This window comes from Chamaea fasciata, unplaced genomic scaffold (assembly GCF_029207755.1).
Source record: "Chamaea fasciata isolate MVZ Bird 193981 ecotype frontalis unplaced genomic scaffold, bChaFas1.0.hap1 SCAF_1, whole genome shotgun sequence".
In the NCBI taxonomy this organism is placed as follows: domain Eukaryota; kingdom Metazoa; phylum Chordata; class Aves; order Passeriformes; family Sylviidae; genus Chamaea; species Chamaea fasciata.
Genome location: NW_027094086.1, coordinates 83118665 through 83141890, shown reverse-complemented (window position 1 = coordinate 83141890; position 23226 = coordinate 83118665). Strand labels below are relative to the sequence as shown.

Below are 23226 nucleotides of genomic sequence, written 5' to 3'. Positions count from 1 at the left end.
GTAATTCCCCATGCCCTCCATCAAGAGCAGATATCCTCTGCTGGATGCAAATGATGAATCAATTTCCCAAAAATTTGTTATCTAGACAGGAGAACAGAGTTCATGCAGGCACCCTAATCTTTGGGCTAAAATATGCCAAACTAGTTTAAACAACCATTAAATAGAAACAGTAGGAATTAGAAACAAGCAAAGCTACAAAATAGTAAAACGTCCCCGCTGTTAAGCTGCCTTTGCTAGCCAGATGACAGCCCCAAAGTGAGAAGGCATAGCAACTGATGGGTAGTGGTGTCTCAAACTGCAGCTTCTCATCAGGACTTCAGTTTCAGTCACCACTCACTGTTGCCAAGAGAGGTAGCCCTCTTCCCCCATCCCTCCCCCTGTTTCTTCCCTGTGGGACACGTGCTTCTGCCAAGTCCTTGCTCCAGTGCACATTTGATTGCAGCACAAAGCCAATTCAACTCACTAAAACAGCAGAAAGTAAATTGGTTTTGGCTGGAAAGCAAGCAGAACTGGATTATTATGTGATCAAGCAAGCATTAGGGTTGGTGCAAGACAGTGAGAACGAGATGAAGTGTACAGCTGAACGCAGGAACAGCAGTAGAGGTCTAGGCAAGGTGAGAATGGTAAACAGCAAAAAAAGTTGTTAACACAGCTCAGCCTGAGCAGGGAATCACACTTCTTCCACACTTCAAAACACGTGCTTTGAGCATTCAGTTCCTGTAGCTATCTCCTCATTTCAGGGACAGCAGCTCCTCCGTTACCTGCATGTTACTTACAGGGGATTTTGGATTTACCTCTGACATGGGACTGCACTAACAGCTACATATCTTAAGCTCAAACTCACAAAGCACTGGTACCCCAAGCATGCTGCTGTGAAAGCCCTGGGAAGGAAAGGGATTTTCTGCTCTCAGCTCTTTTGCAGGACAGCGCCACAGCATAGGGAAGCTTTCCAAAGCTCAAGATTAACTGGGCACAGTGTCACGTTAACACCACCATCCTGTTTCCCAGGCACGGATTGTTTTTGTGTACAGGACTGCACAACCAACAAGCCATTTGCTGCAATTCTGGTTCAAGAGCCTGTCCAGACTCTCTCCAAAAAGAGATTATAAAAGCCAACAGAAGGCATCCTGAAGAGACCAGCACATTGTTCCTCTGTAAGAGAAACATCACAGGCTGGCAGCAAGGCGACAAAGCCCCTGCAGATACACCACAGGGAGGGCTTTCAGCAGAGCACCAAGAAAGGAGACTACGTGTATTCCAATAGCTGTTTATCCAAAACATGGCTCTGCACCAGAGGAGAGTTTATCTGCTCACCACCCTGTGCCACCTGTCTAACACAGGCTGCTCCCACACACCTGCTTCTGGGCATAAGTCTCACCCATTATCTTGTACCTCCTCCCCTTCACCCCTCCCTGTTCTGTGGGACTTTCTGCCCTGAACACTGCCAGTCAAAGGAGGTGGCTTTGGAAAAACAATAAGGCAACCTGCGGGGACCTTGAATTTCAACTGTATTAACCTTCAGGTTTTACGTCCTCTTGTGGTTACCAAATTCTTCCTCAGCACTGTAGGGCACAGGGGCCTCATTTTATTAGATTAAACAAAGCCAGAGTTGTCCCACACTCCCAGACACCAGCCCATTCCCACGGCCCTCGTTCCTCTTCATTGAGCAGCAAAGGGCAAGGAAGCTGGTGAAGGGTCTGGAGTGCACATCCCATGAGGAGTGGCTGAGGGAGCTGGGGGTGTCAAGCTGGAGAAAAGGAGGCTCAGGAGTGACCTTATCACTCCCTACAGCTGCCTGGAAGGAGGGTGTACCCGCAAGGGGGTCGGCCTCTTCTCCCAGGAGACCAGTGACAGGACAAGAGGAGCCAGCCTCAAGCTGTGCCAGGTGAAGTTCAGGTTGGACATCAGGAATAATTTCTTCACTGAAAGAGTGATTAGACATTTGACTGAGCTGCCCAGGGAGGTGGTGGACTCACCATCCCTGGCGGTATTTAAGGAAAGCCTGGACGCGGCACTCAGTGCCCTGGTCTAGTTGACATGGCAGTGTTGGATCACAGACTGGCCTTGAAGACCTCAGAGATCTTTCGGTCGTTTCCAACCGAACGCGCTCTGATTTTGTGACTCCGTGCTCACCTTTCCCCGTGTGACGAGCCAGCGGCGGGCAGGGCCGCCCGGGGCAGGGCAGGCGGGAGGCGGCCGGGCCGGGAGGGCGGTGCCGGCGGCGCCGGGAGCTGCTGCGGGCGGGACGGAGCTCGGCGCTCCCGCAGGTGAGGGCCGGGGGCTGCGGGCCTTGGCGCTGGATCCCAGGACGACTGGCGGTGGGTGGGAGCGAAGGCGCCCGGCGGGAGGCGCCCGGTGTGCCCGGGCTGTCCCGGGGCAGCGCCCACGCCAGGGCCGCCCTCGGGGCGCCACGGGGGTCTCGGGCCGCTGCGGTGGCGCTGCGGCGGCGGCACCGGGAACCTTTCCCTGCGGAATGGCTCCTGCCCTCGGGGGAAGGCGCTGTCTCTTTCCCTCCTAGATGTAAACAAATACACATTAATTTATTCCTTTATATGATATTCTTGTATGTTTATATTTATTTCGTTTATAACACCCAAAGGAGATAGAGGAAGGTTATCAGGCCTTGATCAGTCCAAATTCAACCGGCTGCAGGCACTTCCGCAGGGATGTTGAAGGGCTGTGATGAAGGCAAATGAATCTAAAGCTTGCTCAGGTGTTTGAAGTCTGTGTTTCCCTGTTTTACAGGTTTGGGCTTAATCGTATCGCACTTGAAAAGATAAAGACACTCTCAGCAAATAAAAACCTGGTAGTATTTAATACAGAATTATCCGGGTGTAGCTTCTTGGCAACTTACTTTCAGCCCAGCACGGCTTTGCCCGTACCTAATGTTTATGCAGATCGTAGGCGATGTTTGGTACTGACGCTGTTTACACACGGGTGCCCTCTAGAAACTCCCAGGACAAAGGTCACAGCCTGCTCTTCCAGGCTTCCCTGTGCCAGTGGCAGCTGTGTGCACACTCATGCAGTGCGCTGGTACTTGCTGGGCTTAATGCTTTACCTGAGACACAACATTGCGGAAGACAAGATTCAGTTCTCGGTGGACGCGGTCCCTTGTCCTGGCAGCAAAAGCAGGAGAATCAGAGCAGACCTAGTAAATAAGCTAAGTGTAATAAACACCAAGTATAGAAACATTGTATTTACCTGATGAAAAGGAAAAGGTAAAGAAAACCTTCTTGCTTTAATGAAGTTACCTTGTAGTTTAAAAGGTTTTACTTCCTTCACTTCTTTAAGAAGTCTGTACTAATTTTGAATCAGCATGAAGTGAAAGCGAGTGCTTGTCAATGAATAACTTTTAAGTGGAGCAATAAAATGAACTGGTTTTGTTTCTCTGGCTCAGGAAGTTATTTTAGAAGGAGAGAATACATCTGAGAAACAAGATGTCTCATGCCGGGAGTCGATACCAAGATAAGCAATACAGGCACCATGAGAACCATAGATCTGATAGATACAAAGAAGACAGAAGAGCAAGAAAACCTTACCCATATAGTGAGAGGTACGTATTGATTTCCTCAGAAAAATAGATCACAGCAGGTCTATAATGTCTGCCTTCTCTTTGCTTTTAAATAGGCTTAATTTACAATAGTAAAGAAAGCTTTTACTCAGCCTTGAAAGCATGAGCATACTGCATTTGGAACAGGGAGCTATTTTACACTTAGAAATTTAACCTTTTTTTCTTTGTTTTGAGCTTGAGAGGGACAGAAAGATAGCCTAGGTAGCACAGGCAGAGATGTGAATTTCCTGGGATGATCTGAATCAGGTTGGGTGACAAGTAGGTGAAGTGTGACCATGAGTCTTAGTACAGTTCCTGAAGACGCTGGTCAGCAGGTGACATCAAGCTGTGGCTTGCCAAATATGCACTGCGTAAATATGAATGTTACATGACTGAGACCAGCACAGGGACTTGGTGAGCTCTCAGGTTGCTCTAGTTCAGCTGTGAAAATGTTCCTATTAATCTGAAATAAAATTACTTTCAGTAGTCGCTGTCAATAGATGAGTGGTTGTTGAAGTGTCTAAGGCTGTTGGCAGCACTTGAGAGCAGGTCAGCCCCTATCGCCACAATGAGCAGATCAACTAATGGGTTTCCAGTGCCAAATAAACTCTTAGGATATTACACTTCTCCTTCCAACCTGGCCAGGCTGCAGCACGCTAGACGTGAGCTCAGGCTGTTTTCCTTTTAGGTCATGCCAGTGCATGGCTGCACTGTAGGAAAGAGGTCTGTAGATCAAAACACTACTGGCCAATTGGCCATGGCAGCAAGAATGTTCATCTCTGCCATTTGGACTCTGGGGAGGTGATTGTAGGGGAATTTAAGAATAAAGGCAAACAGGGAGAGGAGATAAATATAATGAAGAATATTGAAAAGCTGAAATACTGAAGTACTCCCTGATAATATGCATTTTAGCAAGGAAAACAGGATGACAATAAAAAGAGCAGAGACGAGCACTGTGTGGACTACAAGGAGTACTTATGGCTAAGTATGAAACACTTGGATAGTGGTAAAACTTACATTGTGAAAATAGCTAATGAATTTTTCTTCTGTCTCTCCTAAATTACGAAAAATTGAAGAGAAATGGGAACAAAGACCAGCCTAAGAATCATCCTCAGAGGCTGAATGCCTGTCCTTAGCAAAAGCAGAGATTGTCAGGCAATATAGTTAAATTATCTTGAACGTATTAGAAGTGAGAACAGCTAATGACAGTAACATATTAATAGCACAGTGGAGAGTTAAAAAAACAGCAAAAGGGTTGGAGGTTCGCTGTGGGCTTTTTTTTGTCTTTCATGTATAGCATAATATAAGCAATGTGTGAAAGGCTGGCTATAAATTAAACCACCACTTTTTAATAAAGCACTTCTCTGGATTTCTTGGGTTTGCTATTAGTTTTATATGTTTGGACTCATAGATGGAAAATTGATGGATGGACCATAAAGGTTCACAGACATCCCTGTATCCACCAGAGATTAGAGGAAGGGAAGCTGCAGTTGCAAATCTCTAACAGCCATGAAGATAATTCTCAGAGTCAAGTCAAGCATCTGGGGGCCATCAGACCCCACTAAAACTGATTGAAAAACTCTTCTGTCAGTTGTTTTGAAGGAGTTTGGCTTAACCTAACAGCATTTCCTCTGCTTGGTTCTCATGGGTTTTGGTGAAAACTTTGGCTGATTGATCAGAAGACCACCAGACCCTGTAATGAAATACATGGGAAGAATTTTGTGGAAGCAGCACTTTGGATGCCTAATACTTTCATTCCTGATGAACTAGACTTTCTAGCCAGAGTATTTCTCTTTCCAAATGCATTTCTGTCTGAAACTCCTACAGCAACCTTCCTCCCACTGCTGAGGAGAATTACCTAGAATGGTAAAATCCTCAAGGAAAACAGCAGCAAAGGTGGCCAGAACAGGCCACAGTGAGAAAAAAAGGCATCTAAATAAAGGATTTCTTTTTTTAAGAAATTTTTAAGAGCACATTTTTAAGAACACATTTTTAAATGTGCTCTGTTGCTGAACATTTGGGGGGTTGGTTTGATTTTTTGTCTTGTTTTGTTTTCTGGCAAGTAACAGGAAACAATAGAGAGAAGCAGCTGCATCAGAAGTACCAAAGGGATTGCTTTCAAGTTACTGGAAGTCTTATAAATCACACAGCTTATTTAATTTATGTGACACAGCTGCACAGGATGCTTTGGTAGTTGCACAAGACACAGGACAGAGGTCAGAAAAATCAGAAATGTTTCAGCCAAATAGAGCTGTTGGCAGCTAAACACGGAGATGTTAGCAGTGGTCTTGTTATTGAATGTCTTAATTAAAATGTAAAAACTACAAAGAACATGATTTAATGTGGATGAACGAGATAATATTGAGTCTGGAATTGGATGAAGGTAAACCTTAGTGAAATGCAATGATACTAGGAGACAAAACTACAGTTGAAAATGCTGATCTGTGGATAAGAAATTCAAGATAAAAAAGGAATACAAAGAAGACTTTTAAAAATAAGAATGCTGAATGAGACATAGAATACCCTTTAAAAACAAACTCATCCGGCTGTAGCTTGAAAAAGGCAAGCTCCAATTCTTCTTCAAATGAGGGAGAAAATTTCAGTTAGACCAAACACAAAAAATTTGCATCCAGTGTTTCTTTTAACTTGAGTGTTAGCTCAGTTTAAAGGGAAAATTGCACTTTTCCTATAAAACAACCTAAATCTCACCAATTTTAAAAATCGTCAGGCTTCAGATATGGAGCTGCATGTCATTGCAGAAAACTGGACCATTATATCAACGAAGAGACTAATTGGAGACAGGAGAAACTGATTTTTTTTTGCGGAGGAGGGTTGATATTAGATTCTTCTTCAAATATCCTCAAGGACCTAAAAAAATTGAATAGGCTATTTTTTCCCTCGTTTGAAAACTTTATCTGTTTATTTTAATAGCTTTTGTTCTTTTAAAAGGCATCTTTGTGAGAGACACTAGTTGGAAATACAAACTTGACAAAACACCCATGAAATAGTTGTGCTACTTTGCACATTTATTATGCCAAAATCTTTCTCATTTCTATTATCTGGCCTGCTAGAGACTAGCTGAATTGTTTGGTTTTCGTGAAAAAGCTGTTATTTCCTCTTTCTACCTTTTGCCAGTAAGCTAAAGAGTTCAGCCAGCCTACCCAGTGAGTACACTATTTTCCAAAATAAGGACCATTGAATGCAGATATCTTTGTGAACATGGATTTATGCAAGGTTTTGGGATACATGCTTTCAAAACAGGCAGGCAAAAAAGGTCAAGATGCCTGAGAAGCAAGCTAATTGCTTCCACTAAGAGGAGCATCTGAAAATTTCTCATGTTCTAATGTTCAGGAGAGACTATGACTTAATTAATAACCATCAGTCATTTGCTCCATTGCAGAGACATCCAAGGTGGCCAGCACTCAAGGACTTCTACTGTTTGCTCTGACCCTTACTCTAAAACCTCAGGAGCAGCACAGGAGTATTTTGGCCCACCACCAGAGTTTTATCCTCCCAAGGAAAGCTTCTCAATGAAGTGTTCAAAGGTATGCACAACAAGAGGTATGTGAGACTCTTATTGCCTGTCATCCACCCCTCTCCTTCCAAAGACTTCTCCCGGATTTGGTTTCTGTGTTTGGGAGCACAACGAAGTAAAGCTGGAGGAATATTAAAACAAAGGAAAACAAATGGGAAAAAAAAAAAAACAAAACAACAAAAAACAAACCACTACGAAAAAAAAAGGACTGACAGAGTTGATGAATGGCATAACTGAAGGTTATGCCGTTTTGGACTTCTAAAGGCAATATTTATACAGATATTTAGATACTTGAAAATGCATCTCTGGAATATGCATCCAGAGCACGAGAGTGGGCCATGTGTGTAATCAGCCAGTCTGTACAACAAGAGTTAACTTTTGGGATTTAGGAATAAAATAGACATTTGCATCTGTGAGCAATTTAGAGATGGCTGTTGAAGGCTTGATGCTACTTTATTTCTGAATCATTCTTCTCACACTTTTTATCAATTCTGGATTTACTCCAGTTATCACTCATATGTCTTTATAAAGCATCATTGCGAGAGACAGGTTTTTTTTCTGGACATGAATCAATAAAACAGTTTTGGAGAAATAACTTGGATTTTTCTTAGGTAGAAAACTACTTCAACAAGGACAGGAATGAGCCTTAATGTGGGGGAAAATCAGCCTTAGTAAACCCATTCCTGTAAACTAAAAATAAGAAGTCATTAAAATATTTATTACCCCTTGAAAGTTTTCCCTCTTTCCACTGATCATTCTCACCTTGTCTGTAGGAGAGCTCCACTGCAGTCTGAGTTGAACTTGCAGCTAGGTGCAAAGTCTTTGGCTGATGTCTATAAATAGACTTTCAGTGTCCTCCAGCAGAGAGAAAAGTGAAGAGATTAGCTGTTGGAAGTAAATTAAAGCACATAATGTTAGGTTATTTCTTCACTCCATGTAGGAAAGTTAAGGAGCACAATCAATTTGCTCTTAATATTTCTCTCTGTGTGACTATGTGAAAAATTTTAAGAGTGAGATTAAGTATTTTGTCTTACAAATATGTTCAGTGAATTAGTATGCAGTTTGTTTTTCATATTCAGATCTAACTGCAACCATTAGTAAAGATTTAATGACATGGAGCCATACTGATACTTTATCCATGATAAAATTATATCATCAGTTTCTTCTTCAACCATACTGAATTATTTTAAATTGTCTGAAAAGCTGCAGAAAACTCCATGCACTATTTTATCAGAGCTTTAGAAAAATTAAGTGGCAAGTTTTAGTTTTCAGTTTCACTGGTTGTTTAGACTTGTGGATAGCTTAATGTGAATTTCTCGGGTTTTTTTTCCCTGCATTTGCTTTTCATTATTTTTGTGCATTAAGCATCATTAAGATTTTTAAAATGTCCTAGTTTTGGATGGATCAGATGGCAATGATGATTTTACTCCCACCCCTCCCCCAGGTATTGCTCACTGTTTTCCAAAAATTTGATGTTTGAGCTTGCAGTGGAGGAGGGAAAAGAGATCATGCAGAAAAGAAACCCTTTTATTAGCAACCTTATTTTAAAAAATGAAAATATATTGAAGGTTGATAGGATTATGAGAATGTTATTCCCCTGTTTAGTTTTTGGAAGTACCAAGATTTAGCAGACTTTACTAGAACTGTTTTGCAGAATTCTGCATTCCCCTCAGTCATGGTAGATGCTGTAAATGAACTACATGAATTGTTTACTAAGGAGTCAGTACATGGGAGCTGCAGCACTTTAGAGCATGAAAAGTTCCTGTAAATACTTCTTAACCATCTCTTTCTTTTGCCAATGATTTATCAGCACTCTGGTGAAATTCCCCCTTCCCAATCACCATAATTTTAAAATAAACGAGACTCAAACAAGTCTGGGAAATCAAATGATGAAACACAATCTTTTCCAAAGCAACAACTGAAATGTGAACCTTAGTTTCTGTGGTCCACTGAGTAGTTGAGCTTTGGTTTGGTTTTTTTTTGTTTTGTTTTGGGTTTTTTTGTTTGGTTGTTTTTTTTTTTCCTTTTGCCTGGAACACCTAGATTATGTTCTTTATGCATTTTGGGCAGTTTAACAAACTAGGGAGGAATTCTGTACAACCAGAGCTCTGAAAAGTATTTGCTTCACCAAGATAGTACCCTCTTCATCCATGTTCTTTACCAGCTATATCCCAAAAAAACCTAAAGCTGAATTAGAGAAAGAAGCAGCTGGTTTTTTAAGAGATCCTTTAAACAGCTTGGGACACTTTAGGACCTCATTCTCCTGTCTTTGTTCTTCCTCCCTTCCCTCCCTATTCCCTGCCCCCTTTTTCTTCCCCCTACAACCACATTAGGACAATAAGCCCAGCCCACATGTAATGGAAGAAACAACTGATACTGACCCCTTTTGCTGATAGGAACATTTGATACCATCTAAGAAACTTCAAAACATTCTGCTCTTTTTTAATCCTTTCATCTTGAAAACAGAAGAGGGAAAAAGGTCTGTTAAAACATTATATGAGGGATACCTATTCAAAGCCATTCAGGTGGAATCACATGGATAGCAGTGCTGAATCACACGAGGCACTTCCTCACTCTCCCTCCCAAACAATGAACTAAAGTACAAACTTAGGAGGACCATCAAAGTTTGGACCAGTAGAGAGTAAGCTGTCTTCTGGAATACACTCCAGACTTTGGATTGGTGGAATTTCCTGAACTGGAAGACTGCACTCACATCTGTTGTGTTTAATACCTCTTTACAGACCTATCAAATTTGTTTAATTCTCTGCTGAATCGCTTTTTTAAATGTTTGACCTTCACATGACCTTAAGATAAGGAGTTTCAGAGTTTCACTTGAAGTACTACTGTTTCATTCCTTAAAATGTTTTAAAGAAGGTGTTTCTGATGACAATCTCATATATTCAGCTTCTCCATGAGATTTAGGGTTTTAGAGTGAAGTCTTCCCTTTTTCCCTATGCCCCTATTGCTTCTTTACAAATTGAACAATAGCCAGTTTTGGTCAGTTTTCCAATCTTGTACCTTTTCCAGATCCACCACACCTTTTTGAGATAGGCTGACTAGAAATGCAGTAAAAATTCCAGATAAATTCCCAAAAGAATCAGACATCTGCCTAAAGGCTCTGCTTCCATAATCCTATTCTAATGCTTCCCGCCTTTTGTGTGGTGTTTGACTATCATTGAACACTGAGCTGATGTCTTCAAAGAAAGCTACCTGAAATGGAAAATGCTTTGCTTAGAGCCCTTCTGTGTACTCTGTTGACAGGGGGGTTGGTGTTTGTGGGTATTTCTGTACAACCATAAAGTGGAGGTTGCTTATTAAAGACCGATTTCATTTATTTCTCATTCAAGAGCGTGAGCTCTTAGCAGCCTTCCAATTTTACTGTTGGCAGGCATGAAAAAATTTTTATTATAATTATTAAATCAGACTTCACCATCTCAGTTTTCAATCTTTTCAATTCATTAGTCTGTGCATCTACCATAGTATTTTGGTATGTAGTTTTGAGCTGAACCTTTTTGGAACCTCCCCTTACAGGTCTTTGGGCCATATTGCAGAGCAGACCCAGAGTGCACAAATGCTATTTTCTTTGGATAAAACTAAATGAGAGGGTGAGCTGTAACTACTAGCAGGCACTCTGCCTTTTGGACCAAACTAGAGCCAAAATGAAGTACTTCTCTCTCCCCAGAAAATGCCTGTTCTGTAGCCCCTGTGTCTTCAACTCCACCAGTCTGACTCTGCAAATCCCCTCCCACTGCACTGCCATCATGGGCATACTGGTGAGAGGCAACACAAACCAGAGATTACTCCCTTAACTCTAGTTTCCTGAAAACTGGCTGTTTCCTTTTTATTAGCCTTTAACCACTGCTAACCAGTGAGAGGATTGTTTATCTCACAGGAGCTTGTGTCATTTAAGAGCCCTACCTTTCTTCATATATCTGCTGATTCTTTGAAGTGATTTCCCTAAAACAAACTCTTGACTATTCCCTGCTATTCTGTCTTTATGTCTAGTTTCTACATGTTGGGTTATTTTCCCTAGGAAAGCTACACCACTTGTGGGCCTGCAGATTACAGATCAAAAGGCACTAGAAACAGAAGTCTGCCACCTTCTGTTTCTACAGTAATGAAAGAGATTTAGGGAACAGCTTACAGACTGGTGTCAAACTGCCTAGAGGCACTATATAATTTATGGGAATTCGAAATAAACTGTTTGTGATAAAGACAAACCTTCCATTAACTAAGGAACTCCTGCTTGCAATAGCCATTTCTTACTGCTTACACACAATATATTACACATGCCATTTAAAGCAGCACATGTTGAAAACAGCAAGAGTTTTTTGACCTGGGGATTCTTAGAGCTGAAAATCTGTCAGAAGGAAGCATTCGATTTGCTTTTCACAGTGCAGGTAAAAATTCTGTAGTTCTCTCTTCTGTGTAGAAAACCTAAATTAGTGATCATTTTGCCTTTCAAATAACCCCCCTAGATATAATTGAAAATATAAGCACATTCGGTGCTTTTGTTTAGCAGACAGAATGAAAAAAGCTTTCAAGGCTGGCTGATGGCAGCCTTCACCTCAGTGAGAGGAAAATCTGAGTTGAATCCAAGAGTGTGAATTGCTGATCATAAATTGTTCTCTGATATTTGGTCGCTTGACCTTAAGAACTTTTCATTTTCTTTCTATTATCTGTATTGGTGTGAAAGAGGTGGAGCAATGCAATTATTGGATAATGCCTCCTGTAGTTTTGCCTGAACAGTGAAGGTAAACTAAGTTTCTCCCATCTTTGGTCAGTATGTGACTCAGAAAATTACTTATGCTTTTGCCTTCTATGTAATTGTACTGTGCTGGTCATGATTCCTGGGCATATAACTTTTTTGGGTTTTTTGGGGTTTTTTTTTATTTTTCAACCCATTTGGCATTTATGGGAGACAACACTGAAAAGGTTACAAAACAGTTTGTGGCGGAGCAACTATAATTGAATCCCTGTTCTTTGCTGCTATGAATACAGCTTTGCGCCTTGAATAGTGTCCGGTTTCTTAAGCATATTGTAGGCACTTCTAAACAATCATGCCTTTAGCCTACTTTCTAACATCGACAATTGTTAAAACCTTCAGACCAATTTCCTCTCAGAAAAAGACAGCATTATGGTTTGTAACAACATGAAAAGTCTCCAATTTCAAGCATAGCCAGGAGGAAATATCAAACTGAATTTATTTGGGGGAGGAAATAGAATTAGGGAGTAACAATGACTTTCTCCAGGATACATTCATGCACTAACAAGCCAGCATTAATTCAAATGTAAACATCTATAAGCTTTTGTTTTTACAAAACACGGTCAGGTTTTTTTCCCCAATAGCTATGCATGCTGGGAAATGCTCATAGACTAGAAAAGAATACTGAGATGAAAAGTTAGCCAAGACACAGGGTTCACACTAAGAGGAACTCTCTTTGAGTTATGCCATTGTTCTCAGCCATAATACTGCTGTTGTTTCTTTGCTGTGTTATGCTTTGATACTGTTCCTCTCGGAATCAGACATTGGAGCAGGAGGGGGAAAACATTTTGTGGAGCACTCATATCCTTTTCAGTGCTGCAGAGATACGGGGGGAGAATCGTGGTCTGCAAGAAGCATTGGACTGAAGTAAAAAAATCTCCTGTAGCTTCAGGTATGCACATTCAGAAACACTGAAGAGTCATTAAATGTGCATAGTGCAGGCAACTCTGTGTGTGAAAACAAGCATTTGACAATTGCATTCAGCAGCATGTTGCATCTTTTTGCTAATGCAGGACACCGACGTTCTTGTGGGAGCACCCAACAGGATTAGAAACTGTTGTGTTTTGTAGTCACCATCTTCACATTTTGCCCCCACAGTGTGCTGTGCTTAGTTCCTTTAAATTGTGCCCAAAGCTTCTGTACACTGTTTCTGTGGCAGTTAATTTCCATGTATCTATAAATTCCATATTTTCCTGCCTAGGAAGGGAGCACTAGGGCCCCGTATAGTCTCATTGTAATTAGACGGCTTCCTCTTCTATCTGTTACAAAGTATATTTTAAATACAGTGTGACTAACAGACTGAAATTGCCATCAAGTTTTTTAATCTTGTAATTGTGAAGACTGATGATCTTAATAGTGGGAGTTGGCTGGAGCTGTGCAGATTAAAATAATCCCAGCTATTCAAAATGCTTAATTAATGTAGCAGAGTAACAAAATACAGCAGCAGAGCTGCAGGTAACCTTTATTCCTGATCTGATGTTAAAGTATTTCATTTGGAGCTCAGTCTTCTTTGCTGTGAAATACAAACAGCCTTGAGCAGTTGGCTCTATAAAAACACACAGGGGAGCTACACTACTTTCAGATGCCAAATCCTACCTCTTGCAAACTGTTGCCTTGCCAACACACAGGACTTCACTCTGCCCACGTTTTCATATGAAATTATTTTCATCCACCTTTTGGCATTGTGCTAACATGTATACAGTTGTTTTTAGAGAAGGGAGAACTGCCACTGAGAAGACTCACTGAAGTTGGCAGGGGAAGATACTGCCAAAGTTGCTGTTAGCTGTTAGGTGTGTGTTAGACTCCAGTCCATGTTTCCTGTACTGGCAAAACTTAGGTTTGCTCACTGCCATTACAGAAGAAGAGTTACACCATCTTTCCTGTAAAAGAACCAGGTTTGTCTTCCCCACATCTGACCCAAATTACGTGAACAAAGGGAAACTCTTCTCTTTAAAAAGTGGCTCTCAAAGCCAACTGATACAGCAGACAGACTATCTATTGAATGTAGCTCTGTTTCTTGAGCAGATGATCCTAGCTCTCTTAAGGGAGAAAAATCCACCTAGACAGGAATGTTGCTCACCAGGTGTGACAACCCAGGATTGTTAAATTGAGTAAGAAGCTCGGGTTCACAGGTGCCTCCAAGCTGACCCACCTTAAGCCAGACTATGATTACTTAAAGAGCAATAACACCCCAATCTTTGTACTTTCTAAAGGTGGCTAGGTTTCAGTTCAAACTGAGGGAGTGGCCATGGAAAGTTGGCATACGGAACAAGAGCGTTTCATTGTTTTCTGAAGTCTTTTTAAAAAAACTTCTGCAAGCTGGTTTCAATACCAAGACACTTGTTTACTACTTGAAATAACTATTGGTGTATTAAGAAAAAAGGGATAAGAAAGGCCATTTCCTGAAATCTAGAATGCAAGGTGACCATACAGAGACCTACCAGTGCTACAAATAGAATACAGATTTTACAGTTGTTATATTTAAGCAGTACTGTCAAATACTACAGTTAAAAGCAAGTTCTTTTGCTTCCCACCCTCTCCAAAATTAGGAAAGATGACTCATGCTCAGTTAGCAGGAGAGAAGTCAAGAACATTCTAGAAGTGATGCTTTAAAGAACTGCTGGGTACAAGTAAACCATAGCTGTTGTTCCCAGGCAAGGGCTGGGTTGTATTGAAACTGTGTCTTACAGTGCTGGGAAAATATGGGGATAGAGGATGATGCAGTAATTCTACAATTTAAGTCCACCCTTTCCTGTGAAAATTGGACAGCACTGTTTAGAGGATGGGAGGGTATTAAGCAGAAAGAATAGAGCAGGTGGGATAGTTGTTCTTTAAGGGAAGAGGATACACAGAAAAAACAGGATAAAACATTTGGATCTGAGCACTCTGTGAATGCAAGATTTCTCTGAGTCATTAAAACCAAGGCTGGTCATCCTTTGAGATTTCCTAACAGAGTGATTATCTTGACTAAAGAGAGACAACTTATTAAAAGGTAATAATAAAGTTTTTTTCTAGAGCACATCAATCATTTAATTTTCCCAGTTTAAAACTATTTTTTCAGCGATTTCCAGTAAGACGGATATCTCAAACAAGCATAAGTGTGTTGGGCATATCCGTGCAATTTAAATGCAGTTGGCTCTGAGTACGTGCATCCCTTGGGTCCTCTGAAAAGCCAAGATTTTGTTGGTGTTACATTGCCTAATTCTTGTGTTTTAGGGCTGGGTTGTTTTTTTTCTGCCTTTGATTTTAGCCTGACTAAGTGAAAGCTAAATCCCACCACTGGCTGAAGAACAGAGACCTGCAAAAATAATAGTGGTGTGGGGGCTTTGGGGGGCTTTTCTTGTTTATGACAAAGCTGTGTATTGCCCCTATTCGGCTTTAGTGAAGCTGGTTAAATTCTTGTTACTGGTTTCAGTAAGATCTTGCTTTCTACATAAAGGGAATAATACTTTTAGAAAGGTATGAAAATATCTATCCAGATTTTGTATTTTTGATCTCTTGCAACTGTTGTCTTCATTTCTTTTCTCTTGTTCAGTTCTCCTCTGTTTTGGTTTCTCCCCATTTCTGTCCCATTTTGTCCCCTTCCAAAAGCAGAACCAAATCCTGCTTTACTTTGACATTTTCTGTCCTTAACCTTATCTTTTTCCTCCTGCCACCAACTCAGTTTAGCAGAGAGGTGACCAGTCTCTGGGGAATGCCAAACTTGCACTGGCAAGAGGTATTCTCCGTTTGAGATCCTTTTCAGGACTGACTGCTGCTTTTGGAAGTCACTATACATGGTCAAAATACTTGTCTGCTCCTTTCTGGGGGTAAGAAAAATAAAGAAAAAGAAAGATTACCTCTGAAAAGCAGAAAGCTACCCAGACTGGGAGGGGGGAAGAACCAAAATGACAACTTGAAGTGAAAAAGACTTAGATAATGATTTTTCATGTCTGTTGTAGCTTCTGACTCCTCTCTTCCCTTCTCCTGGAGCGACCCCTAATGGGATGTGACATGGGCACCACTGACCTATGTGTCACCAGCCCTGTCACCGGGGTCCGGGTGTCCAAGAGTGGCAGCCACACAGCCCCAGGGCTGCCCCTGGGTGCTGCTGGTCCCAGTGGTATGTGGTCTGCAAAGGACGCAGAGGGAGAAGGCAAGACAAAATGGAGAACGGTAGATACAGAATATTCTGGAAGTACTCAGTGGTGTTCACTGAAGAGGAGGGGATGATAGTAAAAGAGACAGGAGGAGGAGTCTGTGTGCATTCAACAGAGGAAGAAGATTACTCCTATCGCAGATACAGTGGAGGGAGACACTTTGAAGGCCTTTTCCATTAGTATGGTCCTCATGGGGTCAGGGGAGTTCAACAGAAAGAGCCAGAACTGTCTGTTCTGCAAATTAATTTATGGCAGCTGCAGAAACAAAGGAACAAACAAGAATTGACCATTTTACTTTATGTACATGTGTATACACGCACCATGACCCCCACACCTGAACATCAGAGCTGTCCTGCCACAGTGCCTGGATGGAAATTCTTCTTTACAGCTTCTGACACAAGACTTGAGTGCACAGCTGAGTTACTGGGTACCACACATTCAGCCACACTGTGGTTTTATGAGGCAGAGCATGCAGTTTCAACAGCTTACCTCACCTGAGAAAGGGAGTTTCTGGTCCTTCTCTGTTATTGCCCTTGCTAAACTCATGCCAGCATGGTTGCTCGTCAGATATGCTGTGAGTTACCTCAAGTGGCTAAAGTTGCAGAACAAAACCAGCAGCACCAAAGAAAAGAGTTAAATAGTTTCCTTCTATTTTAATTTATTTGAACAACTCTTAGAAGAGGGCCTAATGTGTAGTTAACAGAGAAAAGTAGTGACTGCTCAGCCAAGAGTGGGAGCTGTTAAAGTCAGCTGCCTGTGGGTCTGTACCCTTGACCAGTCCACCTGTCATCTTTGCTGGATGGTCAAGCCCACCATTTGACAGAAGATAAAACCACTGTTTAGTGGGTTGATACCATGGAAATAGCCCAGCAAGGAAAAGAAAGGGAAAGAAAAAGTGAATAGAAGGTAAATAGTATAAATTTGCTGTATTGTTGGTTATAGCAGGAAGTGTACTCACAGCAAAAGACAGCTGCATTCAAGCAAAAATAACAAGTATGATACAGTGAAGTTACTGTTCACTGTAGATTTAGATTTTATGGAATGAATGAAACAATTCTCTGGAAAGCTCTGACAACACCCACTTCTAGATTGCAGCCATTCTCCACACCTTCAGTGCTGAAACGCGTTGCAGGAAAGAAGCATGGGAAAGGAAATAGCAATCCAGGAGCCCTGACAGGAGTCCTGTAACTGTGTTCAAAAGGAGAGGGTCAGTTCCTAAAGCCAGCTGTTGACTGTACTGATTTTAATACAAATGAGTAACGTTTTAGGTAAATCCAAAGCTGTTGAACATGAGAAATAATTAAACCAAATGAATTTTGAGCTGTTCAGACCTCCGGTGATTTTACATTTAAATCTTGGAATGCATTCATTGTTGCATGGGATTAGAGAATTACCATAGAGATAAGCAACTTCCCCATAGGAAGACCTTTTGGTTTCTGCAGGTATAACTCCAAGATGACATGGCTAACTGGCCTATGAAAGCAGAAATGGCAGCGCAGACTCGGAAGTGTGGCTTGTAACTCAGTCCTTTCCACCAGCAGCACACTGCTTGACACAGGTCACTGCTAGGATGTGTGTGACCTTACTTTGGCAGAGCTAAGATTCAAAACTTAACTGTCCTTTTATTCCTTACTTCTCAAATCTGTCTCTATCCTCTTTATACCAGAAGGATTTAGTATCAGTTGATAACTATCACAGATTAAGGCTGCATCAGGCTTTTGGGGTTCCTGGGTTGGAAAATACTGTAAGGTTTAATATTTCCATCAAAGCCCTGATGATTATACAAGGTTTTAGGCATTTCCACTAATTGTCTGCTACGTTCACAAACCCAGCTGGCTGTCATCATAGACCTGTAATTCATTCTACATACTGTTTATCATTTTACAATTGTCTTTAATACAGAAGGCTTTGTTTCTGCACTTTCTTAAAAAAAAAAACAAAACAAAACAAAACAACAAACCTAAGTTAATCCAAATGATACAAGTGACTGGTGGAGTAGCTGCTGCTGAACCTCTCTCCATCGTTTAGTCACTCTTAATCAATTCTACAGCAGGCATGTGTTACAACTATGCAGGTACATACAAAACCTGTCCAACCTGAATGCCCTGTCTAAGGAAATTTTTCAGGCATGCCTTTAAAGCATCTACTGCTGCAGTTAAAAATACAGTAGACCTGCACTGATCACATTTGTCATCCCGTTATCAGTAAGGTCAGCAAAGTTAAAGGGTGGCATACAGAATGGGTGTGAACACATAGAAAGTTTTGGAGCAGCATCATTGTGGATTGGGGTCAGTTATAAATGTGAGGAGGTTAGCAGCAGGCAGTGACTACTTTGAGAACAGAAAATTGCCTTTTCCAAAGCTCAGCAGGTGATATAGAGGAAAAGTTGATGCTCAGTCGGTCAGAGGGCCTCAGTACACAGGGGAAAAGGAAATTCTGAAGTCAGCAGCTGACTGATCATGAATTCCCAACTACCAATTAGCCAAAAAGAATATATGTTTTCCTTAATGAAATGGTCTTTCCTTCATGTAGACTTGTAAGAACTGTTTCCTGCTAGAGCATCTATGAAGTCAATAGTCAGCCTTTAAAAAGGGAAGTGCCCTTCTACATGCAACACTGTCACACTGTCTAAGGGCCGTGAGGATCTTAGTTGACTCCCTGTATTTGGAAGGCATAATGTACAACTCAACCGAACAGACCAAAAAAACCCCACATGACTGAGTTCCAGTTAGTATTCTGCACAGCTACTACTCTTTCAAAACACTACGAACAATCCTAGTAAAATGATGACTCTTTACCTATTAAAAATGATGAGTCTTTTGGCTGCATTGTTTGAATTTGGTACAAGGAGTTCCAAATCCTAACTCCAGGGCCAAAAGTTAAATTTCTCTTTACATTTAGCTTCACAAATACCACCTTTGAAATAACTGAAGCCTCCTCCTGAAGAGCTTTGGTAACCAGCACAGTTATTGCCCTGCTTCACAGAAATGGTTGTGCAGAAGGGCCAAAGAAAAGGCATGCTGTCATGCAGAACTGAGCATCGCCTGTGAAGAACACATACACAGAACTGCTCATTTGGTTCCTCTTGAACAAGGGTAACAATTTTGTCTGCTCTAACTAACGCTACCTTCCTGTGTAGAGCAAGTGGCATCAGGAAAGGACTCATTACCATAGCCCTCTGTAGAAGGGAGTAAGAAGGGATAGAATGGGAATATCTGATAATCCATTGTGGCTGTCACTGGCTTTCTTTGGTTAGAAGCATCTGGCAACACAAGAGAGGAATTTGTTTAATTCCCTTGTGTTCCTGCTTCAGCCCTTCCTTTTCAAGCCTATACAGCTTTGACAACAACTGAGCCATTGCTCAAGAGGGAAATGCTGTGTGGATCAGCCCTAGCAGCATAAAATGAAAGTCTGTGTACAAACCACAGATCCTGCCCCACTTTAAAGACAAATATAGGACCACTGTGTCAAGCATCTTACATTCTTGGCTGTCAGACAGCAGTGGAATAATAAGATTTAAAATTCTGTAATTAACTTCAGAACTTTGGAGCAACACGCCTGGCATACTAAGGGTTTTCATTTCCCCAGCAGGCAACTCTAGCTGCGCTACGCTTCAACATCCGTCATGTTTACTAATCTTAGTCTGACCCCTAGTGAGCTGTCACAGAATAATCGGATTTATCAAACATGAGGCAGCTTCCTGAGAGGCAGCTACCACATATATTAGTAATTTCTCCCCTTTTCAGTTCTGGGTTTTGTTTGTATTTTTTCCCTTAAAAATGCTTGGTTACCATTACTTGGTAGCCTAACATAAGAAAAAAGAGAAGAGTCAACTCAGAAGTTGTAAGACTTTCTTCTGAAGGTCAGGGTGTGAAAGAGCACACATGACCTAGTGTCAAATTAACTTATTTCTCCATATAAGGTGGGTTTTGTATCCTTCTCCTTTTTTTTTTTTTTTTTTTTTTTTTTTTTTTTTTTTTTTTTGTGCAATCAGAAACTGCTTCAGAGATATGAGGGATTTATGTCTCTGAAGGAGATAAAGTGCAAGTTGCATCTGGTTGGATAGTAAGTTTAAATTAACAAATGCCTTCACAGAAAAAAAAAAAGTTATAGCAGTAAACATGTTTTGAAGGACCTAAATAACTTGCACGATTTTTCAAGCTGTTAGAAGCTTCTAGGTTTTTGTCAGCTTCAACCTCAGCATTTTGTTCATACTGGATATTTCTTGCTCAGTGTGTTTATGCCAAGTAGTTACAGGCCAAAATATAATCACTGTGCGCTTGCCTTGGCAGTAACACAAGCACTGTAAAATTTTTATGGATTTTTTTTTCACTGCATGAAGATCCATCTATCAAGCACACTGACAAATTAAAAAAAGTAATTTGCCCAACCTCCAAAATGTACCCGTGAGAGTTCAGGCTTCTCTTTTTTTTTTTTTTTTCCCCCAAGTGCTTTTCTGTAGCTGTAGCCAAGAGGAATATCTCAGTATTAGTACTCTGTCTATGGTTTTGGTGCACTTCTGTCACCCACAGTTTGCACAAGATGTGGTTTTGACACCTATTCCCATCTTTCTACCCCTTCCAGGCATTCTGAAGTTCGTGGAAATCACGGTTAACCTCCTGGTGCTGATTTGCGTGGCCGCTTCCCAAGCCTCCGTTGCAGGCTTCACATCCCTTGGAGGCCTCGGATCCTTTAACCTGAATTGGGCCTACAGCCCCTTTGAGGGCACGGAGCTGCAGGAGGTGAGGGAGCTGGACATGCAGTTCACCCAGCTGAGAGCCCCTTGCGTGTATGGCGGAGTGGCCTTCAGCCTAACAGCAGCCGCGCTCACCCTCGTCTTCCTCGTCGTGGGGGCAAAACCCATCCAGCAGCTCCGGACAGGGCTGCTGGTAGGCGAATGTGCCTTCAGCCTGCTGGCTGGCCTGGTGTACCTGGTGGCCGTGGGGCTCTACCTGCACTTTGTCAGGCAGGTGAACGCCACCGAGGTATGCAGGAGGCGCGAGCGGCTCTATGCACGCCGTGGCTACACCTCCATGAACTGTGCCGTCCAGGGCGGCGACGCGGCCGTTGGCCTCTTTGGGGTCATCGCTTCCTGCCTGTACTTTGCCAGCTTTGTGGTCTGCATCCTTGCTATCCGCACCGTCCGGGCCTTCCAGAGCCATGTGGCCAAGGCTCAGCACAGCCCCAAGGGCAACGTTAGAGACAGAAGCGTCAGAAACCACCACACCACGCATAGGACCTCTGGAAGCTCCCACAATGTCCAGGCTCTCGCCACATTAGTGTGAAATCAGCTCTGGGATTATACCAGAGAACTGAGGCTTCGGCAAAGGATGGACACTGGCAAACAGGCAACCAGCCCACAGCATATTTTCCTACAAGGTGCTGAAGTGTGTGTTAAATCACCGATTATAACCATGCTGCTACAACATGATGTAATAAAATCGACATTGAGTGACTGTTTTAACAAGGATTTTTGCACCGGTCTCTCAAGCTGGACTCCTGCATTTAAAATGTGTTTGATTGTAATGTTTTCATCCTGCACGGCGTAAATCCCAACAGCAATGGGCTTTTAACGGTTTGCAGCTGCGTTGCTGCCAAACTTGTGCTAACAACTACTTCCTTTCCTCTTCCGTGACATAGGGAATTCAACACACAGCTAGGATGGGCAGCTTTCAGCAGATCCCATGCCTGTTGTGTGTCCTGCTCCTTTATCCTACACTGCTTACAAAGCAAAAGACACCCGAGTGCCTCTCAGAATCGTGCCCGAAGTTACACTTGTGACCTTTTTTGCCTGGACTAGTGAAGCGTTTTATCTTTTGAGTCACGGGGGTTGACACATGCCGATCATGTGCTCCCTGAGGAATGCCGCTGGGGGGAACTAGCTGCAATGTCAAAGGCAGCATTCAGGGTCCTTATCCAGTTTCCTGCTACATTCTCCCACCTCACTGAGCACAGGTCAGAACCTGAGCGGCATCACACTGGTCAGGTATCAGCTTAGTAAAGGCATCATTTGTTTCTGTAAGCACCTAAAAAAGGTTTGGCTTGCCGACTCCACAGCCACTGATGGGCAGAGCTGGGAACATGCTGCCTGCTCTGGGAATGCTGTAACAATGACAGAAAGTACATGTATCCTTCCAATATCTAAACAGGCAAAGCATGAGTGAACAGCAGTAATTGTATGCCCCAGGGTTGAGAAAATTAATTTAAGAGAACACCTTTCAAGAGTCCTTTGTTTGAGGCAGATGAAATAGATCACTGGTCTTCAAAGATGAGGGGGTGAGAAAAAGAAAAGGCTGTTCTTGAAGTGCATAACATCTGTCAGGTTGAAAGGAGGGAAAGCTCTGGCCATTTTCATTCTTTTCAGTTTTGTCTGGCTCACAGTCATTTCCCAGATGAAGCTTTTTTGAACCACAGTAGAGCTTATTACTGCATACTTCATACATACACATATGTATCGACACACACACAGAGATCTCAAAGGATGGTGTTTGAGGCCAAACAAGAAAATGTTATGGTTCTGATTAGAAGTGATTACATGAGCCTTTACAATAAGTATCATTTATATAATTCCTTAAACATCTCTTTAACACTTTGAACACCAACAAGCTCCATAGCATTATTATGCTAATGGAGGGACAGGAATGGAGTTTTTCCAAACTTGCTATGACTCACAATTGTCATAGAATCAGGAAATTAGGACTTTGATTTCTAGCTCTTTGCCAAAGCCCAGACCTTCTCTGGTATGCTGTAATCAGCTCCAAAGTCTGCTCCAGGGATGTCTGGCATGCAGCTAAAGCCGCAGCTGACCACTTGTTGAGCATCTCTGCCTGCACTCCTGTTCTGTGCTACCTCTACACCTTGCACAGTTTGAAAGAAGGCTTAGTTACACAATGACACACTGTTATTAACTTATACAAACAACAAAAAGCAGCACCTTGAAGTGACAAATTCAAAATATTAGAAAATGTTGCAGGTAAGAATGCATAAATTTAAATCGGTCCTTAAATACATGCACAATATGAATTTTAATCTCAGGGCTTCTTACTCTGTCTCATTCGTTTTTGGATGCTTACTTGCCATTGCTGTGTAAAAGCAACAGTCTTCTTGGGAGCATTGATTTTTTTTTTCTTGTCTCTTTTTTCCTTGTGTCTGTGGTAAAGACCTCATTTGCTGCAAGGTAATTCAGCCTTTAGAAAATGGTGCACAGAGCTTCACTGTGGACTATTGCTGTAGTGTT

General features: G+C 42.0%; 1 protein-coding gene across 2 annotated transcripts; it reads left to right on the top strand.

The window, feature by feature from the left end:
* Positions 1-5: 5 nt before the first annotated feature.
* On the top strand, positions 6-21456 carry LOC136291614 (MARVEL domain-containing protein 3-like). 2 transcript variants are annotated; one of them, XM_066186781.1, is made up of 4 exons: positions 6-2267; positions 3398-3553; positions 6951-7111; positions 20574-21456. In XM_066186781.1, the coding sequence occupies exons 2-4, from the start codon at positions 3438-3440 to the stop codon at positions 21272-21274; spliced, it is 978 nt and encodes a 325-aa protein (XP_066042878.1). In that variant the 5' UTR covers positions 6-2267; positions 3398-3437; the 3' UTR covers positions 21275-21456. The 2 variants fall into 2 exon arrangements, with proteins under 2 accessions (XP_066042878.1, XP_066042885.1); XM_066186788.1 differs by lacking the exon at positions 6-2267 and adding an exon at positions 2604-3218.
* The last annotated feature ends 1770 nt before the right edge of the window (positions 21457-23226 follow it).